The following is a 12,954-nucleotide window of genomic DNA, read 5'->3' on the forward strand; positions in this document are numbered from 1 at the left end:
AGAGGGCCTCTTTTAGAATCTAGACTGCCCAGGACTATCATCTTGATTGATTCCGACCATGTAGGACCTGTGGCAGATTCTGTGGTATCACACCATAGCATCCCTGTCCCAGAGTACAAAGATGCACTGCTGATAGTCATGAGAAGCTGGGGACCCGGGCGTAAACTCAAGACATCAGAGTCAAGGGCTGCTGTAACAGCGGCAAAGGGTAAGGCCATCCTTGTGCGGTTGTTTTGTTTGTGAACTGGACTTTTCTGAATTTGGCCTAGGTTGTTATTAAATGGCTGTGGTTCAGGGCCGTGTAGCGCAGCAGCGAGCAGTTTGCCGCCTGGGAGGAGTCTTATCTCCCGTTAGTGTGGAAGCAGAGCCTAGTGAGGTATTCCTTTAGTTTTCTTCTAAAAAAATTTGGGAGGAAATTTGCTAATCTTCATTAAAATATGCATTTTTCTCCAACCAAGAGAAAGTACTGGCACAGAGAACATTCGTTCTAAGGAGCCATCACCCTTTAGTCTGAAGTGAACAAGGATTCCCTCTATGGTCCTGACTCAACTGCCAAACCTCATGGACAACCAGAGTTACACATGGTCAAGGCATCTTGGCTGCCACTCTGGGAGATGTCACTTTGGAAAGAGGTTTTGGTTACCTTACTTTAAGGAATAGAGGCTGGGGCTGGAGAGATGAATCGGTACTTAAGACCAAGTGCTGCTCTTGCAGAGGACTTGAGTGTGATTCCCAGCATCCTTGCAACCAACCATCTATAACCCCAAATCCAGTAATCTGATACTTTCTTCTGGCTTCACTGGGCTCCAGACACCCTTGTGACATACATACATACATACATACATACATGCAGACAAACACTCATATATACAAAACAAAAATTATTTTAAAAAAATGTTTACTTAATTCCCCCCCCCCCCCCGTGTGTGTGTGTGTGTGTGTGCACACGCATGCACACATGCATGTATGAGTCTATGCGCATGCACTATGTGCATGCAAGTGCTCACAGAGGCCAGAGGTATCAGAACTCCTGGAACTGGAATTATAGACAGTTGTAAGCTCCCTGTTATGGAAGCAAACTTAGCGTCTCTGCACGAGCGGTATGTGCTGTAAGCTGTGGGTCATCTCTTCAGCCCCAAAATGAATAAAATGTAAAAAATAAAAACTAAACGAAAGCTGACTAATGGGCGTGAGAAGCAGAGATGGGCAGGTGAACGATCAGAGCAGAAATGAGCCTTGAACTCACAGATTTGGGGGTTAAACGATGAAAACCCCAGACAGCCCAAGGAATTGTTGTGTTCTACTGAGGATACTCCCAAAGCCAAAGAGATCCACATTGGATTCCATGTATTCATAGAGATTTTAGGAGCTGTTTGCATTTTAGTGTCCTGCTGGGGTAATTTATAAAACAAAGCATGATGCTCACATAGCTTGGGACTAGGAGACTATTTCGCAGCTAATCAATTGTAAGAGTTGCCTTCAAAGCCTGGCCAGACAGGCTGTCAGAAGAGAAGAAGACTGCTGCAGGAAGCCCAAGTTATTACCAGAGCTTGGAAGGCTTTCTCTTCTGTTCTGTGAACGCTTTCATGTGACGTGGTAGCTGGTGTTTCCTGATTTGTGAACCTATATGTCCTAACTCACTTGCCTGATTTTACTAATTTTGTTTTTAAAGGCTCCTGGGATAAGGACAAATGACTAGAACAATGCAGATGGGTATAGTCAGACAAATAAGTTGTAGCCCTCTCACCCCTTGTTTGATTGACTTGTTGATTGACAGATTGCAGAGTGTGCCCCTGGTTCTCAGGTTCTCATGTCTCCTGCCAGGCAAGTGCTGTCACTGACTTAAGTTCCCAGCCTGGCCTTGCTTCTCTGGAGATGCAGCTGTGATTTACCATTCAAAAGACAAACCGAGGGCCAGCAGATGGCAGGATCTGGATGCTAACACAGCACAAAGATACAAAGAACTCCCTTGACTACCCACAGCACCTTTTCTTGAGTCGATGGGGATTTAGAAAGCGATGTCTAGCAGTAGAACGAGTTACCACACGTGCTCCCTTCTCGTGTTGGTTTGCTGTTCTAGTCAGCTCTCAGGCTGGTTTTGCACTCACTATGTAAACAAGGCAGACCTTGAATTCCTGCACATTAGGTCAATTCTCCTGCCTTAGGCTTCCTGAGTTCTGGGATTAGAGACATGCACTGCCACACCCAGCCTGTCTACTCAATTCAATCATCTATAGCTCATTATTGATCATCATAATGCCTATGAAATGCTGGCAACCCTAAGTTCAATCAGACTTCCTCAAATGGTTCTCAGTTCAGCATATTGATTGGGAATCAAAAGCAGATGGAAGATTTGGCCTCAGAAGGCATCTTTACTTCGGCTTGTCGTACTTTGGGAAAGCAGTACTCCTGGAGTCTAGAGCACAGTGGTCAGGACTACTGGTCAACAGTCCACAGCAAATGACTGCTTCCCCCTGATGTCAAGGTATTGGGGTTCAAACATCTGCTGTACTAAAGATAAAATATGGAAGATATATGATAAAAATATGATAAAATATGGAAGAAAGATGTGATTACAGGCTATCAAGTCAAGTATGAGGAGAGGCCGGGGCAGGATGTGTGTGTGCTCTGTGCGTGTGCGTGTGTGTGTGTGTGTGTGTGTGTGTGTATGTGAAGCATTTTAAGTGTTTCAAGGAGAGGGGATTCCTAATCACGGTCTGTACTTATCTCTTTGCATGCAAGTACCAAACAACGACTTGAATTAGTCAACTGTTCAACTTTTTGTCTTTTATCTGGGTAATTAATCAAAGATTTCCAGTGACTTTCCATCTTCCCTTAATTTTTCTTTTTCTCCACAGGGTCTGAGTGAGGGAAGAACTCATTCAGTTTTGTTCTTTGCATTCAGCCTGGCTCCTCTGGTGGAACCTGCAGTTCCTGCATGGTTTGCTCTTTATTTCAAGGTTCAGCCTCCTTCCCCTTAGCCCACAAAGTTTTCCTCTGGAGAACTCAGCCTCTCGTGATTCACTGGATCTCTAAATTCTTTAGAGCCCTCTGCTCTCTCACCTCTTACACTGGGCGAGTCTCCTGGGATCAGTTCCTCAGACCAGACCAGACCAGGTCAGGTGTGTCTGGTGTCTCTGCACTGATGCTGTGCTAGACCAGTGACAAGCTCGCAGCAGTGTCAACCGCTCAGTTTCAGGCACACTGCACTGCTGGGTTCTCATGCTTTCTCCTTACAGAGCCTCTAGATTGTGCCATAAGTGAACATCTAGAAGCTTAATCTCTGTTAAGTAGGCACAACATGCAGAAAAATAAATTGCTACAATTATTATTAGCATTTTCTTACTTGCAGGTTTTCAGAAGCTGTTTCCATATCAAGCAAATCAACCTTTCTGTTGTCATAGAGACAAAGATCTTAATATAACTACATGCAAGGTGAGATTTCTCCCCTACCCCTTACCAGTTGCCTAGAGCTAATAAGAAGAAAGGAAAAGAGAAATTTAAATCCCTTTTTCTATTTACTCCCCCCTCCCACCAAAACCAATGAAAGTGTGGGAGGCTGTTCCTTGTGTCACAGTTTAGGTTTTAAACACTTATACCTTTAATGAGAAATGGAAGGGGAGGAGAAATACGAACAATTTGAACAACTCCGCTTTGAAAAATTGCCAGCATCGCATTGTCAGTGATAAGCAATTATCACTCACGCACTTCTTGTTCTTTGTAAACCAAACAGTGAACATCAGACAAAGGTCTCAGAAGGCACAGTTTTCAGCATCTGACAGGTTTGAAGCTCGGTTGTATCTACTGAGGGATGATGACGAATTCTCAGGCGCTCAGAGGTATTCCCTCCTTCTAACCTCCACAGCCGGGTGCTCCGCCCCTCCCTCTACCAAGCCTAACCCTGCCACACACATTCATGCCAGACCACAGCTCCCTTTTGTTTATTGACTTCTGATAATTCATGATCCATTTTGCTGCCTGACGATAGTTTTTCCATTGAATAAAGATTCATTTCTTCATTTCTCCTCACAGATGATAAGTTTATGATAGGGATGTCAGGCTGTGGCCTTCCGCTTGCCCGTCCTTTGCTTCAGCATTGACTTACACCCTGACCTACTCATCTCTGTTTTCAACACACAGACCACCCTGATCCTCAGACTAACTCTTCCTGTGAGTTCTTAGACTACTGTTGCCTTCTGCTTCAGCTGAGAGCTCACTCTAACAAACATGTCTCCCTCATCCCTGATGCCCTCTGCCTGTCATTCTCCATGAGTTCCTTCCTCTATTCTTTTTTTTTTTTTTTAAAGAAAAACAAAACAACAAACCAAAACCATCCATTATCCTGATTGGTTCCCATCTGTCTCTGCGTTTGGGCTCTTTAATTTTATGCTTTCTTCTTCTAATAAGTAGGCATAGGTGCGAAAGGGTGGTGGAGAAGGGCACATGTAGCTGGAGGACGTTTCTGCCACCGCGAAGAGCAATGCAGTGGTTCCCATCCTCAGCGCTCCCCAGGGTTTCTCAGCATTTCTGATTCAGTGTGATGGGCAGAGCCTGAGCTCCAAGTCTAGCGTGGATGCTCCTGTTGCTGGCAGAAATTCCTACTTGGAGAAACATTGTTTCTAAATGACAAGCTTTCTATATTTTCATGTGCAACTCTGTTTTTACATGGATGTTGAGTTCTCCCTGTTGTTCCTACAATGGCTCTACCATCACCTAGCTCTGATCTGAAGGACAAGACCACAACACTTCAGACATCTGATATTAGGAAGCGTGATCTTGTAAGAAGTGCTGTGCTTGATGTGGGACTTTCTGAACGTCTAGGAGAGGTTGAACTCGGTGATGGATGCTAAGGAACTCCCTGTAGAGGATGCTGGAGATTCTTGTGGATAGTGAAGGGCTCCCAAGCCTTCAGAACCAACTCCTAAGAACCAGAATAGCTAGCTGTAATTTTATTGTTCCCTTCTCCCACCTAGCCATAGTGAGCACTACAACCATTTTGAAGCCTTGTTTAAACCATGCCTTAGGGCAATGAAGTATAGTCTTGTAGTTTCACTTTAGCTTTCTTCAGGAAAGGGGCCTATCAGGGGTCTCCTCCTGAGGCAACACGTGGACACCTCGGTATCCAAGGGGCTAGAACTTAGCTCATCCAACTCTTCTTCTTCGGCTATAGGCACTTTCCAGCCAGTACCAAAGTTGAAGATGTTGGGAGCAGTTATTTTAATTAAAGGAAAAGTAATTTTCTTAGAAAGACAAGCAACTGCAGCAAGGTAGTGAATAACATCTCCCTGGGCAACATAATAGGCGAGGGACCTGGAGCAAGGGATTCCATTTAGTCTACTGGATCTTAGATCTCAGAGTCCCACTAAAGCTCCAGGCATGCGAGGACTGCTAGCGACACAATCACACACAAGAGCAACGCAGAAGGTTTTGTCACACAAGGGCACGGCCAGAACTTGGGAGGCAGTTCCATGGATTTGCTGATTGATTGAAACAAACTCTATCAGCACGGTCCTTGCCTTTAGGGAATAGAACTGACACGATAATTAATGGAAGCTAATTAATAGAAACCCCTCAACCCTTAACTGTTTCTCTCACCCACAGCTATTCCTAGAAGGCCATTAACTTGCCCATAGAGAACAGAACAAGTACTCAGGGAAGGTAAATTCCTCCAAGAAGCTGTCACAGATAGGCTGCTGGCCTCCCAAGGGGAAATATTACCGGATCAGATAAAACACAGGGCAGATCTCCACCAGCCTGGGGCATTTGTGGTACCTCCTACTTCCTTTGTTTTTTATTGAGATTTCAGTCATGTAACTTGCAAGTCATTGTTTCAAACGCACAATGCCATGGTTTTAGTTTTCTTATGTGAAACCATTACTTCAATCCAATTTTAGTAGAACCCATCACTCTTAACCTTACCACTATTAGCAGACACCCACTGCTGCCCACCCATCCTTATGCCCAGGCCTCATGCCCAGGGAGCTACTGACCTACCCGCCATTCATCCTTCTGGCCATCTGGCAATTTCCATAAATCAGGGTCACTCAACCTGAGGAACCCTTTTCAACATGGAAGGGCAGTTGGTACCTTAGCACAAACGGCTTTCTCCTGCCTTTATCCCACGGTTTCAGGAAGCAGTGGCCCTTCCCTGCTTGCAGATGCTTGCAGATGCTTGCAGTGCCTTTATCACGTCTGTGAGTGTGACCAGAAGCCAGATAACAGGCATTTCTTCCACTCCTTAGCTAGCCAGGCTGAGGCAAATACATCACTCACCGGGTGGCTCGAGGTTATTCCAGCTGACAAATTAGGCCCTGAGTACTTTGCTCTTAGACAGCAGAGCACAGCCCACAGCAGCCTTCAAAGACCTGGCTGGCCAAAGCGCAGAACCACTCAGTGAAGGAGGGGTACCCAATTCACCAAAGGGGCAGAGAGAAGCTTCCTCAGGTTTGGGGGCAGTTTAAAGTCACCTGCCTCAGTCTCCCCTATGGGGGAAGTGCAGGTCTGGGCTGTACTGGGATAACAAAGACAGCCTGAAGATCTGGGTCCTCGTCACTGGGAAGGAGTGAGAAGTTGACCAGGGTCCAGCCTTACGTCCTGCTTCCCAGCAATGGGGCCCAACATCGAGTAACAAAAGGCAGGGACCTGGGGCGCCCTGTACTCACAGTCGGGCGAGGCCAGCTCGAGGGCCAGGGCAGCGCAGGGCACCATCCGGCGCGCAGTCGCAGGGCTCAGGGCAGCGCGACCCTGACAACTCTGGAGAGTGCAGCTGTGACTGCTTCAGCACCAGCATTGCCAGCACCAGCAGCTGTCTCAGAGCCGGGACCCGCCGCCCCATGGCCCGCCAGCCTGAGTGTGAGCTCCGGTGGCTAGGCCAGTATGCTGGACCGCCCGGGGGGCCCGCCCGTACCCTCTGCCCGCCCCTCGGCCTGCCTTCCCACCCGCCGGCCCCCGCCCGCTCCAGCCCTCCCCTCTCACCGCCTGTCCCTGTTCTCCTTGACCTGGGACTGTGGCCAGCCACCCCATTGCTGTTTCCCTAAGACTTGCCCTCTGCTCTAAGCTTGCAAATGAACTGAGGGTTAGAATATAGAGTCATGTGTGGTAAGCGCTTAGAGTGAGGCTTTGAACTCTGCTCTGCCATGGTCCCCATGAGACTTGTCTTGGTTCTATGAGATGTCTCTGTCCATATCCACATCGGAAGAGCCAAAGTGCCAGGCCTGCTGTGTCTTAGCTCTAGGCTCTGCTCCTCCATTCTTGACAAGAAATCTCTCCATTCTCTGCTTCCTCACTGATCTCTCTGCTTCTCTTGGTTGTAACTGTTCTCCTCAGCATAGCTATTTGGGTCTGTCCTATATATCCCCACTGCACTGTGAAGCCCTTGAGGGCAAAATTCAGTTTGGACTCACTTTGTATTCTTTTTTTTTAGTTAACAAAGGCTTGCTATGTGAGTGGGTAAAATGGCCTCAACGGGTGTGCACCGTGCTTTAAGACTGTGATAGATGCCTTGCCGCACATCATGTCTGTTACACCAGACTCTTAGGGCATTTGTAGCAGGAACATAATACCCAACAAGGTATACAGTTTCTATGGTAACCCAACTTGTGGATGGAGGAGTGCTTTTTGACTCCTGTCTGTCACCCACCTGTCTCTTACTAGTGGAAAACCTCTGCTATAGGGTCTGTGATTCTAAACCCCGCAGAAAGAAAACCTGATCTTACAGCAGCCCCAGGAACAGGTCATTTCCCCTCTACGGTGTTCATTAGGCATCGTTCCTTCCAAGGATTGATTTTGGACTCTAGAAATATTAGCAATTTTCTTTTTTCTGGAAGAGGTGGATGTTGAGCCCTGTAAAGACATCTAAAGCTTTCAAGACAGAAAGCAGGGCAGAGTTCTTGTTCTGAAAGGCAGCTTCCTCAGTCACCAGCTTGCAGTCTTTTGCCCAAACCTGTAAGGTAGATGATCATTATTCTATTGCTCTTGTTTTGAAATCACCCAGCTCTGCTCACATTGTGTGGGATTTGATCTTTGCTGATTTACATTTTCATGTCTTTGTGCACACTTCCCAAAGCTTGCTTGATGCCGTCTTCCTTTTCTGGTATTCCACTGGGCAAGCTTCTGGTTGTATTTCAAGACAGACTGCTGCCCCTTCCATGGGAGCCTTCTCTAACTCAGAATAGCTTAATAGGCCCTGGTTCTAAAGCTTGTAGCTTAAAAAGCACTGAAGGACGTGATTTTGCTTTCCCCTTTCAGTTAACCTTAGTACTGAGTGGCTCGTCACGGCTTCTGGTTCGTAGGTGTCGCTCCGCACATATCTGATGAACGATTAAATGAACAGTGAAATCTGGGCTTGAGACTAGAGCAGATACTCCGAGTCACAAGAGACGAGCGTCTCAGCTTTATCTGGTTTGTCCCGAGCCATCCTGGATGTATCTACATAGGAACTGAGCGATGGCCCAGATGTATCCCGGGTTTATGCTGTGTCTCCTCCTCATTTAGCATTGTCAGGTTTTGGTAGTGCCGGTGAAAGCTTTCTGACTTCTCTACCATGGAGCCATTAAGGCAGAGAGAATAAATGAGAATAAAAGTGGCTGAATGGCATTTATTTCAAGGCTCATGTTTTATGGGTAGCCTTTACTTTTTATTTTATTTTATATCATATCATATCATACCATATCATATCTCCTATATATCTATGTGTGTGTGTGTCCTAGAGAATATACCTACTCCTCACTACCCCGTGTATATTTACAGCCACCACTGACCCTCTGAGAACAGTGGGTTATTCTAGGAAGAGCTGTCTCACTGTGCACTCCAATAGCAGAAGCACTGGGAAATGGAGACACCAGGAGGTTCTTCTGATCTGTGTTCAGCATTGTGGCTTGGCCTTTAGTTTCTTCCTCTGTAGGAGAAAGGTTGGAATTCATATCCCATAAAAGTCTCCCCCCCCCCAAAATGCATGAACTTTTGAGGGACACATAATGTGTTGCTGTATATAGGACCTGAGAGTTTGTCTTGGGAATCAAATTCTGTTTACAAAAAGCAAGGTTGTTAACATGGAAGAAAGTTTCAGAAAAAAATTCTGTCTATGATTAATTTCAGTTGGATCTTATTACAGTCAATTCTTGCTGTGTATCCAAGATAGCCAATTGATTGGATTGATTATTACAGTCACAAACATTTGCTACAGTGGAACTTATCTTCCCTATTCATTAATGTGTGACCTCCTTGGAGAGGCTAATTCTAGATCTGAGGGGCTTCTTGCCTCTGTGGCTAGGTATATTGACATTTGTCATAAAACCTCGAAACAGCACGACCCATAGGATGGCTAGTTATTTTTTATTGACAAAATAATGTGGGAGAAAGAAAAATCTTAGTAAATGCCCCCCAAAGTTTCTGAACAGAACTTCTCACATTTCAGGCTGTACAACTGTCATTTACAAAGCTTAAAAGCAAAGATTCCCCAAGACTTACCCCCAAAAGATTCCAACTCAATAGAAATGAAACGAGGTCCAGAATCTGCATTGTGACAAGCAGCTTTACACAACTTGATGCATACATTGGAAGTTCCCAGAACACAATTTGAGAAACACTAAAACAAAGATCTAGAACTGAATTTGCCATGGGAAACTCAAGAATGCTTATTAACAGCTGGCTATGATGCCTGATGTCTGTCTGTAACCCAGTCCCTGGGTACCTGAGGTAGGATTTCTGAGAGTTCCAGATCAGCCCGGAATACAATAAAATAAAGCAAAACCAACTAAATAAATACTCTTTACTAAGGACTTTGAATGAAGCCTAAGGTCTTTGATATGCTGTCAAAGAGACCCAGTGTGTATAATGCACAAAGTCAACAGTCGTGTGTGAATGTGTGTTTGAACATTTAAAATTAGTATGTTACATTGGAGGAGTTGTTGTTTTAGTTTTTTTGCATTTGGAATGTCACAGGATCATGGAGTTTATATAATTATTTTTTATGCCTCACTCAATCAGAATGGTAGCATTTGGTGACAGTGTTTGGGGTTAGAGGCACCTGCAAAGTAATTATAATCTAAAGAAACAGAAACCAGCTCAGGTGAAATGTCTGACTCTTGAGTATGCACTCTTGTTAACTGGGGCTGCTGTTTCTTCTATGCAAAGAGCAGTGACTTTTCCGTTCCCTCAGACGAAAAGAAAAATATAGATCAGAACAAGGGAGGGAACTACAGCTACAGCCCTGAGCCAGGGAGGGAACTACAGCTACAGCCCTGAGCCAGGGAGGAAACTACAGCTACAGCCCTGAGCCAGGGAGGGAACTACAGCTACAGCCCTGAGCCAGGGAGGGAACTACAGTTCACCTTGCACTTGGAGCAAAAGCCAAGCAAGCCAGGCAGAACAGGAAGATGACCCCTAAACGCTGGGAATTTTACCTCAATGTCACTCTATGACATCAGAGATGTGACTAGTCGTGCCACGTGCAAGGCCACTCCTGTAGGCAAGAGAGAAGCCTATAGCTTTAGGTCATAGGCACCTGGGCCCTGGGCCTTAGATGGGTTGAAAACTGAAATGTAAAGGCTCTTCTGGGGCATGAAAGGCCTCTGAAATTGGTGGAGAGTAGTTTGGAAAGGGAAATGTGTTTTTGGTCATGCTGCAGGGGTGTGAATGAGTTGATGTTACCTGCCTTGCTTCACGTGTGCATTAGAAATGATTAAACTGTAGAGAACAACAGAGAGAAGAAACAGGGTGGGTGGACTCTGATGGACTGATCATCTTCATCTTTGGGATGGTCATTCTGTATGAATGGGGTCACACCACATACCATCCTCATCCCTGGACTTCCCAGGTAATACACTACTACATTGACTGTTTTGTTTAAGCTTGTTGGAATTGAGTCCCTGTCATCTGCAACCCCCAATCCTCTCTTCCCCCCATGAGCCTCACTGTGGGCTTTTATTTAGGATCTACTTTGCCCCCCTTTACCAGATGGCAGGGAAATAGTTTCTTAGTTCTTATCTCTGCTGTGACACTCATCGTCCCCATAAACTGCCCCTCATTGAGTTACAAGTTTTCCTCATTATGGGAAAGTGGGTGAGTGGATGAATGGGTCTCTGAACAAAAATGTGGCTCTGAGGACCATGTTATCCTGTTTTAGGGAAGCCACATTTTAGAAAACAATTCAACAAACATTCTTTTGATTTCAGATAAGGCTTTTTAGCAAAACTGCGACCTTGATTTAGAAGTTCGGTTTCAAGCCAAAGTATTAGATAAACTCAACAAGAGAAGAAGAAGCTCTCTGAAATGCTGATAAAAGTGAACAGGGAAAGAGGATTTGATTAAAAAAAATTGATGTGGAATCAAAAAGTGGACTCCACGATACAGTTTTCTGCTTGCTAATCAACAGTATTTGGGGGAAAGGTATCAAAACTCAAGACACTTGGGAAATTTTAGTTAAAAAAGTTAAATAACTTTCTTTACCATGGGATTTCTTGGTACTGTATGCTAAAAGCACGAGTATATGCAGAAGAAATGATGCTATTTCCACACTCTGGGAGAACTGATTTGAGAATATGAAAGAAATGGATTTATTCAGGTTGTTTTTTAACACCTTAGCCTGGGAGATGGCAGCATTAAAATGTGTATGGCCCCTGGGTGTGGACTTGGTGCTGACAGGAAGGTCCTTTGGTGCCTCCTTCCTTCCGTTCCTCAGGGTCGACATATTCCTTCATTATTAATGCTTTTTTTTTGCTCTTTCCAGGATCCTTTTTGAAAATGAAAATATGCTACAGAACTGGAGCGATTGCAGACAATGATATCTTCATGTGAATGGTTTATTTTTTGAGGACCAGCTGGCCATGGGAGGCCACTAGAGTCAATCCCAGGGGAAGGGAGCCATCCTTTCTGCAAGCTTCATCTCAGTCATCACTGAGGCACCAGAAAGCCCTACCTATGGCGTGCTCAGATGGATTCAGAATAAAATTTGTGGGAAGTGAAAAAAAGCATTTCTCTCTGTTATTGAGCAGGATGTGGTAGCCCTTTCTTTCACCCTCTTCTTCTCATCCTTCAGGGGCTGCTTGATTCATGCCAGCATCCCTCTGCCTGCTGTTGCTAAAACGGATCCCTTTGAGTTATATTTTCTGGACATCTTGTGCAATGTAGACAAAGAGGCCCCCTATTTCCTGGGGTTTGCAAGGCTTTTTTTTTTTTAAATCAAAAGGGGGGGAGGTCCCTTCAATAAGCTGGGAATAGCACATGGTCCTGTGATGCAGACGTAAGGCTGACTGACTGCAAGCAGAACTCTTGAGTTCTCAGTGAAAAAGAATTCAGTGGAAGCTTCTTGGCAGCAGTGCTGAGAGTGGCCATGAGGGACAGAAGTGACTAGGGATGTTGTGTGGCAACGAAGAGCTAAGGTGCCATGTGCCTGGAGAGAGCGCGAGCCAGGAGGTGTATGGACTGCCCTGGTCAGAACAGAAGAAGTACGGAAATGAGAGAAAGGAACCTGAGAATCCTCATGGTTCTCAGAAGTAAGGACCATAAGACTTCACATATGGTCCTCGTCAGTCCTTTTACAACCACCCTGGAGATAGATGTTCCTTGAGTTGGGGGTACCTACTGTGTGAGAATTTATGCCTGATATTTGACATCCATTTAGGAAACGTGCACCTTAAAGGTCTGAGGTGATTTTTGTAGCATGGTAAGGGGTTGCCTTCTATCAAATACTTCACTGGAGCGGTGGGAGGAACCCACGGAGAAGAGAAACAAACTGAAGACAGCATCTAGAGAGCTGCAGGGGAAGTGAGGCACACAGGGAGAACGAGACATGGTCAGGGACTTAGAACATCCACTTAAGGAACAGAAGAAGCAGTAGGCAAAACCTAAGGGCCGGCTCATTCCACTCTAAGTGGAATCAAAGAAAACCTAATATATGACTTTACTCCTAAGCTAACCATGAAAAAAGTCATGGAAAGGAGTCCATGGATTGAG

General features: G+C 45.3%; 1 protein-coding gene across 9 annotated transcripts in view; it reads right to left on the minus strand.

Moving 5' to 3' along the window:
• The window catches only part of Lhcgr (luteinizing hormone/choriogonadotropin receptor), a 75,676-nt gene extending 68,753 nt beyond the window's left edge, over positions 1 to 6,923 (minus strand). For 6 of the 9 annotated variants that reach the window (XM_011246310.3, XM_006523723.2, XM_006523722.2 and 3 more), the window contains exon 1: positions 6,663 to 6,923. In XM_011246310.3, coding sequence (XP_011244612.1) covers positions 6,663 to 6,835 — 173 coding nt within the window. In that variant the 5' untranslated portion in view covers positions 6,836 to 6,923. The remainder of the gene's footprint in view (positions 1 to 6,662) is intronic. The other 3 variants (NR_157357.1, NM_001364898.1, NM_013582.3) reach the window with 1 other exon arrangement.
• Positions 6,924 to 12,954: the final 6,031 nt, after the last annotated feature.

The sequence above is a fragment of the Mus musculus genome, chromosome 17 (genome assembly GCF_000001635.26).
Source record: "Mus musculus strain C57BL/6J chromosome 17, GRCm38.p6 C57BL/6J".
Classification (NCBI taxonomy): Eukaryota; Metazoa; Chordata; class Mammalia; order Rodentia; family Muridae; genus Mus; species Mus musculus.